Genomic DNA, 19,520 nt, shown 5'->3' on the forward strand with positions numbered 1-19,520 from the left:
CACACAGACAGCGACCCAAGTTGGCAATTGAACCTGGGCCCCTGGTGCTGTCAGGCAGCAGTGCTAACCACTGTGCCATGTATAGGTAGAGATTCACTTGTTAATCACACCTGCCGAAATATTAGTGAGTTCATTTGTGACTATCATGGATGTTTACAATTATTTCCACCGTTTTGGTGATTCTCAATTTCTGACAGTTCCAAGCCCCCTTCTTTGAACTTGGATAATAGACCTTGCATTTTAATTTCTATGTTCCCTAATTTTATTAATGGTCCATCAGCGCCGTTTTTCACCCAATAATCACAGAGAAATCACTCCAACTCGATTTTCAAGTTTGCTAATGAACCTCAGTAAAGCCAAAGAAAAGCCAGGCAGCGTGCCTTAATGACTATCATCCAGTGGTTCTGATATCCATCATTATGAAATGCTTTGAAAGGTTAGTCATGGCACGAATCAATTCCAGCCTCCCGGACTACCTGGATCCACTACAGTTTGCCTCGCACCGCAACAGGTCCACAGCAGACGCCATCTCCCTGGCCCTGCACTCAACCCTGGAACATCGAGATGACAAACACACCGATGTCAGACTCCTATTTATTGACAGCTCAGCCTTCAACACCATTATTCCTACAAAACTCATCTCCAAACTCCGTGGCCTGGGCCTCGGCTCCTCCCTCTGCGATTGGATCCTGAATTTCCAAACCCATAGACAACAATTAGTAACGATAGGCAACAACACCTCCTCCAAGATCATCCACAACACTGGTGCCCCACAAGGCTGTGTTCTCAGCCCCCTATTACACTTCTGATACATCTGTGACTGTGTGGCCAAATTTCCCTCCAACTCGATTTTCAAGTTTGCTGACGACACCACCGGATGGTGGGTTGGATCTCAAACAATGATGAGACAGAATACCGGAAAGAGATAGAGAATCTGGTGAACTGGTGCGGCAACAATAATCTCTCCCTCAATGTCAACAAAATGAAGAAGATTGTCATTGACTTCAGAAAGTGTAGAGGAGAACATGCCCCTGTCTACAGCAACAGGGACGAAGTAGCAAGGGTTGAGATCTTCAAGTTTTTAGGTGTCCGGATCACCAACCTGTCCTGGTCCAACACTATAGTGAAGAAAGCCCACCAACTCCTCTACTTTCTCAGAAGACTAAGGAAATTTGGCATGTCAGCTACGACTCTCATCAACTTTTACAGATGCACCATGGAAGTCATTCTTTCTGGTTGCATTACAACTTGGCATGGCTCCTGCTCTGCCCAAGAGAACAAGAAACTACCAAAAATCGTGAATTAAGCTCAATCCATCACGCAAACCAGTCTCCCATCCATTGACTCTGTCTACACTTCTGGCAAAGCAGCCAGCATAATTAATAGCCCCACGCACCCCGGACATTCTCTTCTCTTCCACCTTCTTCTGTCAGGAAAAAGATACAAAAGTCTGCAGTCACATACCAACCGACTCAAGAACAGCTTCTTCCCTGCTGCCATCAGACTTTTGAATAGACCTACCTTGTCTTAAGTTGATCCTTCTCTGCATCCTAGCTATGACTGTAACACTACATTCTGCATCCTCTCCTTTCTTTCTCTATGTATGGTATGCTTTGTCTATATAGCGCAAGAAATAATACTTTTCACTGGATACTGATACATGTGGGAATAATCAATCAAATCAAAAAACTATTTGTTCTGTTCAATGGCGGGGTGTTTACCCAGCATCGCTAGCGGCGGTGAATGTCTCCTATCCACACGAGAGCACTGCGCAGGCGCAGTACTGCCCCTTGTCTGGAGCATGCGCATTGGGAGTGCTCGGGAAAGGAAGTTGCTTCTTTCTTGTCTCTGCAACGGGTAAGGTAGCGGCGTGTCCGAGCGATCGTAGGGCGCAGGGGGGTGATCGGAAAAGCTTTATAAATACCAAGTGAAACCATTAAACCCCGAATAAGAAGCTCGAGGCCAGCCCCGCGGTTGTCCGGAATCACACTGCTTCCAGCCGTTACAGACCCTGGTTAAACAGCTGCCATCTTGAGAGGGCATCCTAGAATCAGAATTTATGTCACACTATTTGTAACTCCCACAGTTGCGTGGACCTGCAGAGTTTCACTGGCTGTCTTGTCTGGAGACAATACACATCTTTTTAGCCTGTCTTGATGCTCTCTCCACTCCCATTGTTTTGTTTCTTAAAGACTGGATTAGTTGTAAGTATTCGCATTCCAACCATTATTCATGTAAATTGAGTCTGTGTCTTTATAAGTTCTGTTTGTGAACAGAATTCCCACTCACCTGAAGAAGGGGCTTAGAGCCTCGAAAGCTTGTGTGGCTTTTGCTACCAAATAAACCTGTTGGACTTTAACCTGGTGTTGTTAAACTTCTTACTATCTTGAGAGGGGGCAGTGTGCAGCGGTGCGCATGCGTGGACAGCCCTGTCAGCAGGAGGAGAGAATGTTGCTCAGCGTCTGACAGCTCAGAAAGAATGATCCTGTCTGTGCCAGCCAGCAAACAGCTAGCTCGCATTTTCCAGCACTTGATCCATGGCCTCGTGTGCTGTGGTGTTTCAAAAGCCATCTACATTGAATACAGGAGTTGGGACGTCTCGTTGAAGTTGTACAAGACATTGGTAAGGCCACACTTGGAATACTGTGTCCAGTTCTGCTCACCCTATTATAGAAAGGATATCATTAAACTAGAAAGAGTGCAGAAAAGATTTACTAGGATTCCAACGGGACTTGATGGTTTGAGTTATCAGGAGAGCTGGATAGACTGGGATTTTTTTCTCTGGAGTGTCGGAGGCTGAGAGGTGACCTTATAGAGGTCTATAAAATAATGAGGGGCATAGATCAGCGAGATAGTCAATATCTTTTCCCAAAGGTAAAACTAGAGGGCATAGGTTTAAGGTGAGAGGGGAGAGATAGAAAAGTGTCCAGAGGGACAATTTGTTTCACTCAGAGGGTGGTGAGTGTCTGGAACAAGCTGCCAGAGGTAGTAGTAGAGACAGGTACAATTTTGTCTATTAAAAAGCATTTAGACAGTTTCATGGATAAGATGGCTGTAGAGGGATATGGACCAAACGTGGGCAATTGGGACTAGCTTAGTGGTTTAAAAAAGGGGTGGCATGGATGAGTTAGATTGAAGGGCCTGTTTCCATGCTGTAAACCTCTATGACTCAATGACATACTTTTTACTTGTGAGATTTCCTGCCTCTACCACCTTTCCTCTGTTTCTCTCTCCACAGATTCTGACCAGAATTCTCTGGCCATTCATGCCGTGGGATTCTGCATTCCTGCTGGCAGCACACCCCCGCCCATGGGTATCCCGCTGGCATGGGGTGATGTTCATGGGAATTCCCATCGACAGCAGTGGCACCAGAGAATCCTGCTGCCAGCAAACATCGCGCCTTTTCCCGTCCGTGGGAAACACACTGCTGGGAGGCCGGAGAATCTTACCCACTGTCTGACCTGCTCAGTATTTCCAGCATTTTTTGTGTTTATTTCAGATATCCAGCAGCTGCAATATTTTGATAGTATTTTATTGTAGGCATTGCTCACAGAACCAACTTTAGAAACAAGATTGACCAATTATGAAACAAAAACAAAAAGCTGGAAAATCTCAACAGGTCAGACAGCATCTGTGGAGCTGGAGCCAAAGTTTGAAATGTTGGCTCTGTTCTCTCTCCACAGATCAGCTCCTCTGATCCTTCCAGGGGGTGGAGTTTGAGGGATTGGAAGATTCTGTCAAGGTTCTGGTTAGTGATGGGTAAGTAAAATCCCTATACTTCACCTCCTGCCTCTCCAACATCTTTCTCTCTCCTCCCAGAGATCCAATCGTCATGTGTAGACCCACACTGGTTGGCACCTCCCTTCCCTGAAGGGCATTGGTGAACCAGTTGGGTTTTTGTGAAAATTGAGCAGTTTTCATGATCACTGTTTCCTCCTGCTGGCCCCTCAAATTACCACATTCATTCAGCTCAATTTCTCAACCTGCCTTTGTGTTTTTGTGAACTCTCTCTCTCCCTTTTTTCTGTTTTAAATCACAGGATTGTAGAAGAGGAGGATTTACAATCGGGAAACTCAAATCAACCATCACACCAGAATCTGTGAATCATCCAATTTGTCATAACCTGAATATCATAGGGCTTTCAACATGGAAGGAAAAAGCACCATTCACAGTGGAGAGAAACTGTACACGTGTTCTGTGTGTGGACAAAGATTCAGCCAATCATCTGCCCTTTTGAAACACCAGCGAGCTCACACTGGAGGGAGACTGTTCATTTGCAGTGTTTGTGGGAAAGGATTTACTCGATCATTTACCCTTCTCAGACACCAGCGAGTTCACACTGGGGAGAGGCCATTTACCTGCTGTGTGTGGAAAGGAATTCACTCAGTTATCCTGCCTGCTAACACACTCACACTGGGGAGAGGCTGTTCACCTGCTCGGAATGTGGGAAGGGATTCATTAATTCAACTAATTTGCTGACACACCAGCGAGTTCACACTGGAGAGAGGCCTTTCACCTGCCCTGCATGTGGCAAAGGATTCATGAATTCATCCAACCTGCAGAGACACCAACGAGTTCACACTGGGGAGAGACCGTTCACCTGCTCTGTGTGTGGGAAGGGATTCACTCAGTCATCCCATCTGCAGACACACCAGCGAGTTCACACTGGGGAGAGGCCATTTACCTGTTCTGATTGTGGGAAGGAATTCACTCAGTTATCTCACCGGCTAAGACACCAGCGAGTTCACACTGGGGAAAGGCCATTCACCTGCTCCGAGTGTGGAAAGGGATTCACTCAAGCAAATGACCTACTGAGACACAAACGAGTTCACACTGGGGAGAAGCCATTCATCTGTTCTGTGTGTGGAAAGGGGTTCACTCAATCAAATGACCTGCTCAGACACGATCGAGTGCACACTGGGGAGAGACCATTTATCTGCTCTGAGTGTGGGAAGGGATTCACTCGGTCATCCAACCTATTGGATCACCAGAGAATTCACACTGGGGAGAGACTATTTATCTGCTCTGAGTGTGGGAAGGGATTCACTACCTCATCCAGCTGGCAGGGGCACAAGCGAGTTCACACTGAAGCAAGAACTTTGACCTGCACCGAGCCTGGGAAGGGAGTCACAATCTCATCCAGCCAGCAAGGACACCGGAGAGTTCAGACTGAGGGAAGTCCAGTTACCTGTACTGAGTCTGGAAAGAGAGTCATTCAGTCATCCAAGCAGCAGGGACACCGGAGAGTTCAGATTGAGGAAAGTTCAGTTACCTGCACTGAGGGAAGTTCAGTTACCTGCACTGAGGAAAGTCCAGTTACCTGCACTGAGGGAAGTTCAGTTATCTGCACTGAGGGAAGTCCAGTTACCTGCACTGAGGGAAGTTCAGTTACCTGCACTGAGGGAAGTTCAGTTACCTGTACTGAGGGAAGTTCAGTTACCTGCACTGAGGGACGTTCAGTTACCTGCATTGAGGGACGTTCAGTTACCTGCACTGAGGGAAGTTCAGTTACCTGCACTGAGGGAAGTTCAGTTACCTGCACTGAGGGAAGTTCAGTTACCTGCACTGAGGGAAGTTCAGTTACCTGCACTGAGGGAAGTTCAGTTACCTGTACTGAGGAAAGTCCAGTTATCTGCACTGAGGGAAGTCCAGTTACCTGCACTGAGGGAAGTCCAGTTACCTGGACTGAGGAAAGTTCAGTTACCTGCACTGAGGGAAGACCAGTTATCTGCACTGAGGGAAGTTCAGTTATCTGCACTGAGGGAAGTCCAGTTACTTGCACTGAGGGAAGTTCAGTTGCCTGCTCTGCGTCTGGGAAGGGAGTCATTCAGTCATCCAGCCAGCAGGGATGCCACAGAGTTCGCACTGAGGAAAGTCCAGTTACCTGCACAGAGTCTGGGAAGGGATTCATTCCATTATCTAATCTGCTGACAGACGAGCGAGACGACACCGATGAAAGACCTTTGAAATGTCCGTACAGTGGGACTTGTTTTCAAAGTTCTGTGGAATTGGTGTCCCATCAATGTGTTCACACTGACGAGAGACTATTCAGGTGCTCTCACTGTGGGGCTGCGTTCATGCGATCGTCTGACCTCACTGAACACCAATGCACTCACTCTGGGGAAAGGCTCCTCACTTTCCCCAAGTGTGGAAAGGGATTCACTCAGTCATCCAACCTGCTGACACGCCAGCAAGGTCGCAATGTGAAGAGGCAGTTCACTTGTCCCGAGTGTGGGAAGGGATTTACCCAGTCAACCAACCTGCTGAGACACCAGCGAGTCCACACTAGGGAGAGGCCATTCCTCTGCTCCGAGTGTGGGAAGGGATTCACTGAGTTATGCAACCTGATGACACACCAACGGGTTCACACTGGGGAGAGGCCCTTCCTCTGCTCAGAGTGTGGGAAGGGTTTTATTAATTCCACCAACATGCTGCGACACCAGCGAGTTCACACTGGAGAGAGGCCGTTCACCTGCCTCAATTGTGGGAAGAAATTCACTCAGTTACCACATCTACAGAGACACCAGCGAGTTCACTCAGGGGAGAGGCCATTCCCCTGCACTGTGTGTGAGAAGGGATTCGCTCAGTTATCACACCTGGTAAGACACCAACGAGTTCACACTGGGGAGAAACCATTCACCTGCTCCCAGTGTGGGAAGGAATTCGCCCAGTCAAATGACTTGCTGAGACACCAGCGACTTCACACTGAGGAGAGACCATCCATGTGGCTCTGAGTGTGGGAAGAGATTCACTCAGTTATCCAGTCTGCTGAAACACCAGAGAGTTCACACTAGGGAGGTGCTGTCCATCTGCTCTACATGAGAAAACGGATTCTCTCAGTCATCCTGCCTGCTTTGATTCACCAGTAATTTCACATTGGACAAAACCCTTTAAATGCCGGGACTGTGGGAAGTACAATAAATGTTCCTGGGAACTGCAACATCTACATGTTCATACTGATCAGATACCATTCAGGTGCTTTCACTGCAGATGCGTCCAAGAAATCATTTCAACTTACTGTACACCGGAAATTTCACAGTGCGGAGAGCCTCCACCTGCCTTGAATGTGGGAAGGAATTTGCTTATTTATCCCATGTGCTGAGATACCAGCGAGTTCACAATTAACTACAGTGATCAGACTTTGCTGTTGATCATGTTCAGGATTGAATCATGTTAATTGGGGTCTGTTTCTGCTGACGTTAGTAAACCCCACCCTAGTTATAGGGGCTGATCCTCTTGCTAAAAGTCAAATAAGTCAACTTTGCATCAAATAAACTTGTATTCTTTTTACTATCTCCGACATCAAGTCAGAAGGTCTCTCCCCTCCCCTGTCTCCTCCATCCTCACCTCCAACAAAAAGTGTGAGGAGCTCATGGAGCTTCTCTGTCACTAAGATTGAGACAATCTGATCAGCTGCCTCTGCTGCGTCCCTCCCTTCCACTGGCCCATTGGGCTGAACGGCTTCTACAGTTTCCCCTTGTCTGAGCCCTGAACCCACATCTTCCCCTAGTTTCTCTCTCATATCCCTTCATGCCCATCTTGTCCATCAGACCCACCGTGTGCTCAAAGGGCTGAATGGCCACCCTCTGTGCTGTAACAATTGGCCATCAACCCCAAATTGCTGATCGCCAAACTTACCCACGTAAACTGGGATTGTTCTCACTTTCCAGGTGTTACCCTGACTCTATTAAATATTTGAAATGGGAAACTAGCAAACAATGGTGTGTGGGTTTGTTACTGACATATTGACAGAGGTTGATTGTCAGGATGGACATGAACAATCATCACACGGTGTGAATGGTCGGAGCTGGAACTTGGGCTTTGTACCCTATGGTGAAATTTTTCAGAGTGAGGTAGGGGGAGGGGGTGGGGAGGAAGGAAAGTGGGGTTGGGGTTATAATCAGATCAGCCATGATCATATTGAATGATGTAATAGCCTCGAAAAGCTGGGTGGCCTGCTCCTAATTCGTATGTGCATATGTACTTTTTCAGAGAATCCCTACAATGCAGAAGGAGGCCATTCTGCCCATTGAGTCTGCACCGACCACAATCCCAACTAGGCCCTATCCCCACTTACCCATGCTAATCCCCCTGACACCAGGCTCAATTTAGAATGGCCAATTAACCTAACCTGCACATCTATGGACTGTGGGAGGAAACCGGAGCATCCAGAGGAAACGCACACAGACACGGTGAGAATATGTAAACTCCATACGGACAATGACCCAAGGCCGGAATTGAACACGGGTCCCTGGTGCTGTGAGACAGCAGTCCTAACCACTGTGATGACCTATGGTAGGATCTCATCCTCACTTTCCCACATTCAAACAAAGACTAACTGAGAGTCCATCTGTAATGGCAGCCAGATTGTCCACAATCCCCCGCGCTGTAGAAACTGTTCTATCTGCCGCAGGCTGGCCGGGTGGATGGCGCATGCTCAGTCATTGACAGATCACAATACCCGAGTGATTGATGGCAGCTCCGGACCAATAGCAAGAGGGGGCGGGGCTGGAGTACCGAGCGGGAGCGGCTGGTCCTCCAACCAGAGTAAATGAGGGGCGGGGCTGAGCTCTGCATCATTGTGAAAGCTGCTTTGTGTCAAACTCCAGGAGAAAACTGGACCTTTCTGTTTGTGGCTTCAAACAGATGGAGCCCTGTGGGTGCGGAGCAAACAGATGGAGCCCTGTGGGTGCGGAGCAAACAGATGGAGCCCTGTGGGTGCGGAGCAAACAGATGGAGCCCTGTGGGTGCGGAGCAAACAGATGGAGCCCTGTGGGTGCGGAGCAAACAGATGGAGCCCTGTGGGTGCGGAGCAAACAGATGGAGCCCTGTGGGTGCGGAGCAAACAGATGGAGCCCTGTGGGTGCGGAGCAAACAGATGGAGCCCTGTGGGTGCGGAGCAAACAGATGGAGCCCTGTGGGTGTGGAGCAAACAGATGGAGCCCTGTGGGTGCGGAGCAAACAGATGGAGCCCTGTGGGTGCGGAGCAAACAGATGGAGCCCTGTGGGTGCGGAGCAAACAGATGGGAGCCCTGTGGGTGCGGAGCAAACAGATGGAGCCCTGTGGGTGCGGAGCAAACAGATGGAGCCCTGTGGGTGCGGAGCAAACACATGGAGCCCTGTGGGTGCGGAGCAAACAGATGGAGCCCTGTGGGTGTGGGGGCAAACAGATGGAGCCCTGTGGGTGTGGGGGCAAACAGATGGAGCCCTGTGGGTGCAGAGCAAACACATCAACATGTCACTGAGATGGGTTCATTCAGCACACACAGCAGGGATTAATTCAGGAAATTACACAGTGCAGTGAGAAAGGAAATTCAGTGCCAGGTTTGAGGAGCTGGGAATTGCAACTGAAGGTTTGAGAAAAGAAAAAAACTGGAGTAAGGAAGGAGAAAATGACAATAAACTGAAGATGAATTTACATTCCTGGGTGTCCTTTATCCCGAATTTTAATCACTCCACCATTGGTAGCCGTGTCTTCAGCTGCCTGGACCCCAAACTCTGGAATTTCCTCCCTGAACCTCTCCATCTTTCCACTTCACTTTCCTCCTTAAAGACTCTCCTTATAACTGATCTCTTTGACCAAGACTTTGGATCATCCGACCCAATATGTCCTTATGGTTCTGTGAAACTGCTTAGGACATTTTATTAAGTGAAAAGCTCACTACAACTAAAAGTGAGATCTGATCACTTGCTGAGTGAGTCTGTGTAAATATAGCTCAGACAGACACAGCTTGTGTCAGAGTTTAGTGAGATCTGATCACTTACTGAGTGAGTGAGTCTGTGTTAATGTAACTCAGACACAACTTCTGTCATAATTCAGTGATATTTAATCACTTACTGTGTGATATACATATATATCAATTGCATGGCTATGTCAAAACATATATCCGGATATATGAATTAGGAGCAGGAGTCGGCCACTCAGCCTGGTCTGTCATTCAATAAGATCATGTCTGGTCTGATTGTAACCTCAACTCCATAAACCCACCAACCCCAATATCCTTTCACCCCCTTATTTATTGTTACGATCCTTGACCAGACCCCAGGATACAAGGAGAAATCCAGTTAAAATAGATAATATTTGAGACAAGACATTTAAGTATTATAGAATCCCTACAGTGCAGAAGGGGGCCATTTGGCCCATCGAGTCTACACCAATCACAATCCCACCCAGGCCCTATCCCCGTAACCCCACTAGCTCTGCTAGACCCCTGACACTAAGAGGCAATTTAGTATGGACAATCCACCTAACCTGCACATTTTTGGATTATGGGAGGAAACCAGAACACCCGGAGGAAACCCACGCAGACATGGGGAGAACGTGCAAACTGCACACAGACAGTGACCCAAGGCTGGAATCGAACCTGGATCCCTGGCACTGTGAGGCAGCAGTGCTAACCACTGTGCCACCGTGCCGCCCATGTTTAGCAAATGAAGAAAGGCACAAGATTCCACAGATTCAGAACAAACAAAATAAACTTTACTATGCAAGGTAGGAGAGGTAAAAAATTTACAATATAAGAACATAAGAACATAAGAAATAGGAGCAGGAGTAGGCCATCTAGCCCCTGGAGCCTGCCCCGCCATTCAATAAGATCATGGCTGATCTGACGTGGATCAGTACCACTTACCTGCCTGATCCCCATAACCCTTAATTCCCTTACCGATCAGGAATCCATCCATCCGCGCTTTAAACATATTCAGCGAGGTAGCCTCCACCACCTCAGTGGGCAGAGAATTCCAGAGATTCACCACCCTCTGGGAGAAGAAGTTCCTCCTCAACTCTGTCTTAAACCGACCCCCCTTTATTTTGAGGCTGTGTCCTCTAGTTTTAACTTCCTTACTAAGTGGAAAGAATCTCTCCGCCTCCACCCTATCCAGCCCCCGCATTATCTTATAAGTCTCCATAAGATCCCCCCTCATCCTTCTAAACTCCAACGAGGACAAACCCAATCTCCTCAGCCTCTCCTCATAATCCAAACCCCTCATCTCCGGTATCAACCTGGTGAACCTTCTCTGCACTCCCTCCAATGCCAATATATCCTTCCTCATATAAGGGGACCAATACTGCACACAGTATTCCAGCTGCGGCCTCACCAATGCCCTGTACAGGTGCATCAAGACATCCCTGCTTTTATATTCTATCCCCCTCGCGATATAGGCCAACATCCCATTTGCCTTCTTGATCACCTGTTGTACCTGCAGACTGGGCTTTTGCGTCTCATGCACAAGGACTCCCAGGTCCCTTTGCACGGTAGCATGTTTTAATTTGTTTCCATTGAGATAGTAATCCCATTTGTTATTATTTCCTCCAAAGTGTATAACCTCGCATTTCTCAACGTTATACTCCATTTGCCATATCCTCGCCCACTCACTCAGCCTGTCCAAATCTCTCTGCAGATCTTCTCCGTCCTCCACACAATTCACTTTTCCACTTATCTTTGTGTCGTCTGCAAACTTCGTTACCCTACACTCCGTCCCCTCCTCCAGATCATCTATACAAATGGTAAATAGTTGCGGCCCGAGTACCGATCCCTGTGGCACGCCACTAGTTACCTTCCTCCAACCGGAAAAACATCCATTTATTCCGACTCTTTGCTTCCTGTCGGATAGCCAGTCCCCAATCCACTTTAACACACTACCCCCAACTCCGTGTGCCCTAATCTTCTTCAGCAGCCTTTTATGGGGCACCTTATCAAATGCCTTTTGGAAATCCAAAAACACCGCATCCACCGGTTCTCCTCCATCAACCGCCCTCGTCACATCTTCATAAAAATCCAACATGTTCGTCAAGCACGACTTTCCCCTCATGAATCCATGCTGCGTCTGATTGATCGAACCATTTCTATCCAGATGCCCTGCTATCTCCTCTTTAATAATGGATTCCAGCATTTTCCCTACTACAGACGTTAAGCTGACCGGCCTATAGTTACCCGCCTTTTGTCTCCTTCCTTTTTTAAACAGCGGCGTAACATTAGCCGTTTTCCAATCAACCGGCACTACCCCAGAATGCAACGAGTTTTGATAAATAATCACTAACGCATCCACTATTACCTCTGACATTTCTTTCAATACCCTGGGATGCATTCCATCCGGACCCGGGGACTTGTCCACCTTCAGTCCCATTAGTCTACCCAGCACTGCCTCTCTGGTAACATTAATCGTATTAAGTATTTCTCCTGCTGCCAACCCTCTATCGTTAATATTTGGCATACTATTTGTGTCCTCCACCGTGAAGACCGACACAAAAAACTTATTTAAAGACTCAGCCATATCCTCATTTCCCACTATTAACTCCTCCCTCTCGTCCTCCAAGGGTCCAACATTCACTCTAGCCACTCTATTCCTTTTTATATATTTATAAAAACTTTTACTATCATTTTTTATATTAATTGCTAGCCTAGCTTCATAGTCTATCCTTCCTTTCTTTATCGCTTTCTTAGTCTCTCTTTGTTGTTTCTTAAATTTTTCCCAATCACTTGTTTCTCCACTATTTTTGGCCACTCTGTACGCAGCTGTTTTTATTTTAATACTCTCCTTTATTTCCTTCGTTATCCACGGCTGGTTATCCCTTTTCTTACAATCCTTGTTTTTTGCTGGAATATATTTTTGCTGAGAACTGAAAAGGATCTCCTTAAAAATCCTCCACTGTTCCTCAGCTATCCTACCTGCCAGCCTGCTCTCCCAGTCTACCTTAGCCAATTCATCCCTCATCCTATCATATTTCCCTCTGTTCAAACAGAGGACATTGGTTTGAGACCAAACTTTCTCCTCTTCCATCTGAATCAGAAATTCGACCATATTGTGGTCACTAGAGCCAAGAGGGTCCTTCACAATAAGATCCTTAATTCTACCTACCTCGTTACACAATACCAGATCCAAAATAGCTCGTTCCCTCGTCGGTTCCGTAACATGCTGTTCAAGGAAACTATCCCGACAGCATTCTAAGAACTCTTCCTCCATTCCACCCTTACCGACTTGAGTCTGCCAGTCAATGTGCATGTTGAAGTCCCCCATGATTATTGCCGTTCCGTTTTTACACGCATCCCTTATCTGCTTGTTTACAGCCCTCCCTACCTCAACATTATTATTTGGGGGCCTATATACCACACCTACTAGTGTCTTTCTCCCTCTACTATTCCTCATCTCTACCCATAACGATTCCACGTTTTGTTCCTCAGAGCCTATGTCATCCCTCAGTACTACCCTGATATTATCTCTTATTAATAGCGCGACCCCACCACCTTTTCCTTCCTGTCTATTCTTCCTAAACGCCTGATACCCCTGGATATTCATCTCCCAGTCCTGGTCACCTTTCAGCCACGTTTCTGTAATGGCCACTAGATCGTACCCACTTGTGCTGATTTGCACCATCAACTCATTCACCTTGTTCCGAATGCTTCTGTAGGTGTATTTTATTCTCTGACATTCATGGTAAATGAGGTACATGTGAATTAACAAACTGTGGTCGGACACATCACACTGTAAAATAAAATGACAGATGCAATCAAAATCAATTCCATGGATTTCTCCACGACCTTTCCAGACATCAGACCCGCTGTGAGTCAACCAATCTCACGAAAGCTTTACCTTTCTCATGAGGGTTTTCCAACAGCATCTTTGAATATCTCTCCATGGAATTGTCTCTAAACATTAGCCCCAGTCAGATGCTTTTAATAATTGCCCACCTCAGAGAGTTTCAATCTCAGCTCCTGAAATTCTTTCTCCCTGGATTCCGGAGTACACTCAAACACCAGCTTTCAAACATATTTTGAGATCTCTTGTCGTGCCAAGCAGAATATCGCTACTCCAAAGGGACACCTTTGCCCCAATGGCCCTCTTTACTTAAAGTCTGCTCCCCACAGTCTTTCTCCAACTTTTTAGACTCAACTTTACTGGGACCTCAGCCTATCTCTGTGGTATTTCTTGGCTATCAAACTCCCTGAAGCTGCATCAAGAAGTACTGATCACTGACCCTTGAAATGATCTGGTGACCCCCCAACACTCCCAGAAGGTTCCACTCTTGTTACCAGGCAGCAACCATCTCCAGATGTTTAACAATCTCCAGATGTTTAATTTAGAAGCCAGGAACACAATTAATTAAATTCCGGACATTATCGAGAATCTATCTACCTCTGTTTTGAAAATATGCAAAGACTCTGCGTCTACTGCCTTTTGAGGAATAGAGTTCCAAAAGACTCACGATCCATTGAGAGAGAAAAAAGTCTCCTAATCTCTGTCTTAAATAAAAGACTCTACATTTTTATATGGTGACTCCTAGTTCTAGATTGTCCAACAATAGGCAACATTCTCTCCACATCCGCTCTGTCAAGTTGTCTTTTACACTTCTAAGCTCCAGCTCAGAGAAGCTGAGTCTGTCCAACCTTTCCTTTTGCAGGATATTAGAGAGTGAGGATTTGCAGACAGAAAACTCAAACAAAAATCTTAACAAGATCTTACAGCAGGGGCTCCCGAACCATGAACTGTGTTCCCTGGTGAGGTCACGGGCTGAGGTATTGGTGTCGTGACCTTTGGGGCAGCAATGGTAGTTGTGGGGCAGAGATTCAGCTTGGACAGTCCTGCTTTGAGGCTCCATGACCTGCATGCAAGTGTTCTTGCTGCTGGTTCACGTGTCCAGAGAATGAAGTCTCAGGCCTGAGGCCCCATCACTGCCTCTGTCATAAAGACCAGTGAACAACTGACTGCTGCTCCACCCCTCACTGCTCTCTCAACTCGTTCCTCCCAGCATTTCCACAATTCTTACCAACTCTGCCCTGCCCCCACAACTCTTACACCACCCCCACCCCAGTCTCACTCTGATGTCTGTGTTCTGTGGACGAGGTTTCAACTAATCACCCGATCTGGAGAGAAAAAGGAAACCCTGCAAAGAATCTGGAGAAGGCTGAGAGATCAGATCTAGGACAGGAGAATGTCAGAGACAGATTGGCTAGGTGGAAGGGAGAGAAGCAGCAGAGGCATTGACTCAATCTCAGTGACAAAGAAGCTCCATGAGCTCCTCACAGAGGAAGAGCCGTTCAAAATGAGATATTCAAAAGATTCAATACGCTGTGCATTTAGCACAAAGCTGATTTACTTGACTTTTATCCATAATAAAAGGGACGGCTCAGTGGTTAGCACTGCTGCCTCACAGCACCAGAGACCCGAGTTCAATTCTGGCCTTGGGTGACTGTGTGGAGTCTACACGTTCTCCCTGTGTCTGCGTGGCTTTCCTCTGGATGCTCCGGTTTCCTCCCACAGTCCAAAGGTGTGTGGATTACGTGGATTGGCCATGCTAAATTGCCCCTTAGTGTCAGGGGGATTAGCAGGGTAAATATATGAATTTACGGGGATAGGACCTGGGTGGGATTGTTGTCAGTGCAGGCTCGATGGGCCGAATGGCCTCCTTCTGCACAGTAGGAATTCTATGACTCTCTGATTCTTTAAACATTAAGCACTCCAACTGGAGCTGGGATTTACTAATATCAACTGAAACAGATCTCAGTGAACTCTGTTCAGTCACTACTGTAGTTACTTGTGAACTTGCTGGTGTCTCAGGAGGGTGGATGACTGAGAAAATCTCCTCCCGCATAGAATAGGTGAATGGCCTCTCCCCAATCTGAGCCTGCTGGTGTGTCCGCAAGTTGGATAACTGAGTGAATCCCTTCCCACACACAGGGCAGGTGAATCGCCTCTCCCTCGTGTGAACTTGCTGGTGATTCAGCAGGGTGGATGACTGAGTGAATCCTTTCCCACTCACAGAACAAGTGAATGGTCTCTCCCCAGTGAGAGATTCCTGATGTGTCTGCAGTGGGGTAAACAAGTGAATCCCTTCCCACACTCAGAGCAGGTTAACGGTCTCTCCCCAGTGTGAATCCACTGGTGCAGTGAGTTTGGTTAATCATCAGAATGTGACGCATGGTGAGAGCATCTGAACGGTCTCTCGTCAGTGTGAACAAGCTGATGATGCCTCAGGTCCCAAGAACTTCCAAAGCACTTCTCACAGTCTGGGCATTTAAAAAATCTCTTCCCAGTGTGAACTCGCTGGTGGGTCAGCAAGGTAGATGAACTAGTAAATCGCTTCCCACAGTCGGGACAGGGGAATGGCCTCTCCCCAGTGTGATTGCGTCGATGAATTTCCAGCACTGACAGGTAACTGAATCCTTTCCCACATTCCCATAGTTTCTGCCCAGTGTGACTTGTGTTTCAACAGGTCAGACGATTGGCAGAAGCCATTTCACCCACTGTCAGAATGAACATGGTTCAGTCCTGGATGTGATTAACAGCAGCAATAACAGCAGAATCCAACCCCTGTCATCACTTGTGAATTCGCTGGTGTCTCAGCAGGTGGGATGACCAAGTGAATCCCTTCCCGCACACGGAGCAGGTGAATGGTTTCTCCCCAGAGTGAATTCGCTGGTGTGTCTGCAGGCTGGAGAACTGAGTGAATCCCTTCCCACACACGGTGCAGGTGAACAGCTTCTCCCCGGTGTGAACTCGCTGGTGTGTCAGCAGGGTGGATGAGTGAGTAAATCTCTTCTCACACTCTGAGCAGGTGAACGGCCGCTCCCCAGTGTGAACTCGCCAGTGTGCCAGCAGGGTGGAGGAGTCTTTAAATCCCTTCCCACAGTCAGAGCAAATGAACGGCCTCTCCCCAGTGTGAACTCGCTGGTGTCTCAGCAGAAGGGATGGATTAGTGAATCCCTTCCCACATTGAGAGCAGGTGAATGGCCTCTCGACTGTGAACCTGTTGGTGTGTCAGCAGTGTGGACGACTGAGCAAATCCCTTCCCACACTTGGAGCAGATGAATGGTCTCTCCCCAGTGTGACTGCGTCGATGAGTTTCCAGCTCAGACGGGGACCTGAATCCCTTCTCACAGTCCCCACATTTCCACGGTTTCTCCATGGTGCGGGTGTCCTTGTGACTCTCCAGGTTAAACAATAAGTTAAATCTCACATGGAACACGTGTACAGTTTCTTCCCGTTGTGAATGGCGATGTTTTTTCAGGCTGTGTAACAGGTTAAAGCTCTTTCCACACTCAGTTCACTGGAACACTCTCAATCAGGTGTGTGTGTGTCTCGGTGCTTTTCCAGTCACACTGATGTTAGAATGGCCGAAGGTTTCACATCCCAGTGAATTGAGTGGCTCAGATCTTGATGTTTGTTTTGAGATTTCTGTCTCAAAATTCTCCCCTTCTAATATCCTGTAAAAGGAGTTCACAAAAGTCACCACTATTAGTGTAGGATAAAAATTCAGAACAGACAGTTTTAGTTTCTCTGGAACAATCTACCTCTCATTCCCCCAAAACTGTAAATCTGTCTATTTTTCCTCCATTCTCAGTCTGCTGTCCCTCCAACACTCCTGAAGATGCTAATTCATGTTGATTGACAGATCAATACATAATGCTTCCTGTCCTCAACACAGAGACCATAACATCATGGAAAGTAGGAGGAATAGACCATTCAGCCCATTGAGCCTGCCGTTCCATTCAATAAGATGATGGTTGATCCGATTGTGCCCTTAACTCCACGTTCCCGCCTGTCGGCCATAACTCTTGTAGATAACAATCTGCCTAACTCAGCCTGATGCAGCCTCCACTGCTCCCTGGGGAAAATAATTCCAAAGACCCCCTGAGGGAAGAAATTTCTCCTCCTCTCCATTAGAAATGAGAAACCCTTTATATTTGGCATTCTGCCCATGTGGGGAAATAACCTCTCTTCATCTGTCAAGCTACCTTGGGCAGCACGGTGGCACAGTGGTTAACACTGCTGCCTCACAGTGCCAAAGATCCATGTTCAATTCCCGGCTTGGGTCACTGTCTATGCGGATTCTGCACATTCCCCCCGTGTCTGTGTGGGTTTCTTCCAGATGCTCCGGTTTCATCGCACAGTCCAAAAGACGTGCTGGTTAGGTGCACTGGCCAAACAAAATTCTCCCTCAGTGTACCCAAACAGGCACTGGAGTGTGGCGACTAGGGGATTTTCACAGTAACTTCTTTGCAGTGTTAGTGTAAGCCTACTTGTGGCACTAATAAATAAAATTTAAACTTAAAAAGATTACCCCTCATTCTTCTAAACTCCAATGAGTACAGGCTCAACCGTTCCCAATAACACAACACCTTCCCAGGTATTAGACTGGTGATCCAGTATAACGTGGGAAAATGTGAACTTGTCCACTCAGACAGAAAGAACAGAAAAAGCAGCAGCTTATTTAAATGAATTGCAGAACAAAGAACAATACAGCACAGGAACAGGCCCTTTGGCCCTCCAAGCCTGCACCGATCATGTGTTCCTAACTGGACCATCCGTTTGTATCCCTCTATTCCCAGTCTGTTCATGTGGCTATCTAGATAAGTCTTAAATGATCCTAGCGTGTCCGCCTCAACCACCTTGCTTGGTAGTGCATTCCAGGCCCCCACCACCCTCTGTGTAAAAAACTTTCCCATACTTATCTGTATTGAACCTTGCCCCCCTTACCTTGAACTTGTGACCCCTTGTGTTTGTCATTTCTGACCTGGGAAAAAGCTTCCAACTGTTCACCCTATCTATGCCCTTCATAATTTTATAAACTTCTATTAGGTCGCCCCTCAACCTCCGTCTTTCCAGGGAGAACAACCCTAGTTTACTGAATCACACCTCATAGCGAATACCCTCCATACCAGGCAACATCCTGGTAAACCTTCTCTGCACTCTCTCCAAAGCCTCCACGTCCTTCTGGTAGTGTGGCGACCAGAACTGGACGCAGTATTCCAAATGTGGCCGAACCAACGTTCTATATAACTGCAACATCATATGCTAACTTTTACCCTCGAAGCCCCGTCCAATAAAGGCAAGCATGCCATATGCCTTCTTCACCACCTTTTCCACCTGTGCTGCCACCTTTAAGGTTCTGTGGACTTGCACACCCAGGTCCCTCTGTGTGTCTATACTCCTGATGGTTCTGCCATTTATTGTATAGCTCCCCCCTGCATTAGATCTACCAAAATGCATCACTTCACATTTATCTGGATTAAATTCCATCTGCCATTTCTCCGTCCAATTTTCCAGCCTATCTGTATCCTGCTGTATTCTCTGACAATGTTCATCACTATCCGCAACTCCAGCAATCTTTGTGTCATCCGCAAACTTACTAATCAGACCAGCTACATCTTCTTCCAAATCATTTATATATATCACAAACAGAACTCTGAGGTACAGAGCAATCTGGGTGCCTTGGCAGGTGAATCACAAGTTAGTTTCCAGGTGCAGGGTTAATACTCAGGTCCGTGAACTCCACCACCGTGCACCCCACAAACTTTGTCACCCTCATCAGTGATACTATCCTCCTCCCTGACCACAGTCTGAACCAGACCAATTGCAATCTTCCTTTCCTATTTGACCTTGAGTTGAGCTATTGGCGACATATCCTCACCGTCTCTAATATTACTGTTTCCACCTCTAAGACAATTAGATCCATCCTGCCTCAGTTCATTTGCTGCTGAACTTCTCATCTTGCCTTTGTTACTTTCAGATTTGACTATTCC

General features: G+C 47.1%; 3 protein-coding genes across 3 annotated transcripts in view; 2 read left to right on the forward strand and 1 right to left on the reverse strand.

Annotated features, from left to right (window-relative positions):
* The window catches only part of LOC144483343 (uncharacterized), a 263,183-nt gene that overhangs the window by 205,415 nt on the left and 38,248 nt on the right, over positions 1-19,520 (forward strand). The gene's annotated exons all lie outside the window — the stretch shown is intronic.
* Positions 1-19,520, forward strand: part of LOC144483346 (uncharacterized) — a 341,173-nt gene that overhangs the window by 142,697 nt on the left and 178,956 nt on the right. The gene's annotated exons all lie outside the window — the stretch shown is intronic.
* Positions 1-19,520, reverse strand: part of LOC144483342 (uncharacterized) — a 96,358-nt gene that overhangs the window by 47,561 nt on the left and 29,277 nt on the right. Inside the window, 1 exon segment of the mRNA XM_078202058.1 lies at positions 15,533-15,661. Within this exon segment, the coding sequence (XP_078058184.1) occupies positions 15,533-15,661 (129 nt within the window).

Source organism: Mustelus asterias, unplaced genomic scaffold, assembly GCF_964213995.1.
Source record: "Mustelus asterias unplaced genomic scaffold, sMusAst1.hap1.1 HAP1_SCAFFOLD_63, whole genome shotgun sequence".
NCBI classification, from domain to species: Eukaryota; Metazoa; Chordata; class Chondrichthyes; order Carcharhiniformes; family Triakidae; genus Mustelus; species Mustelus asterias.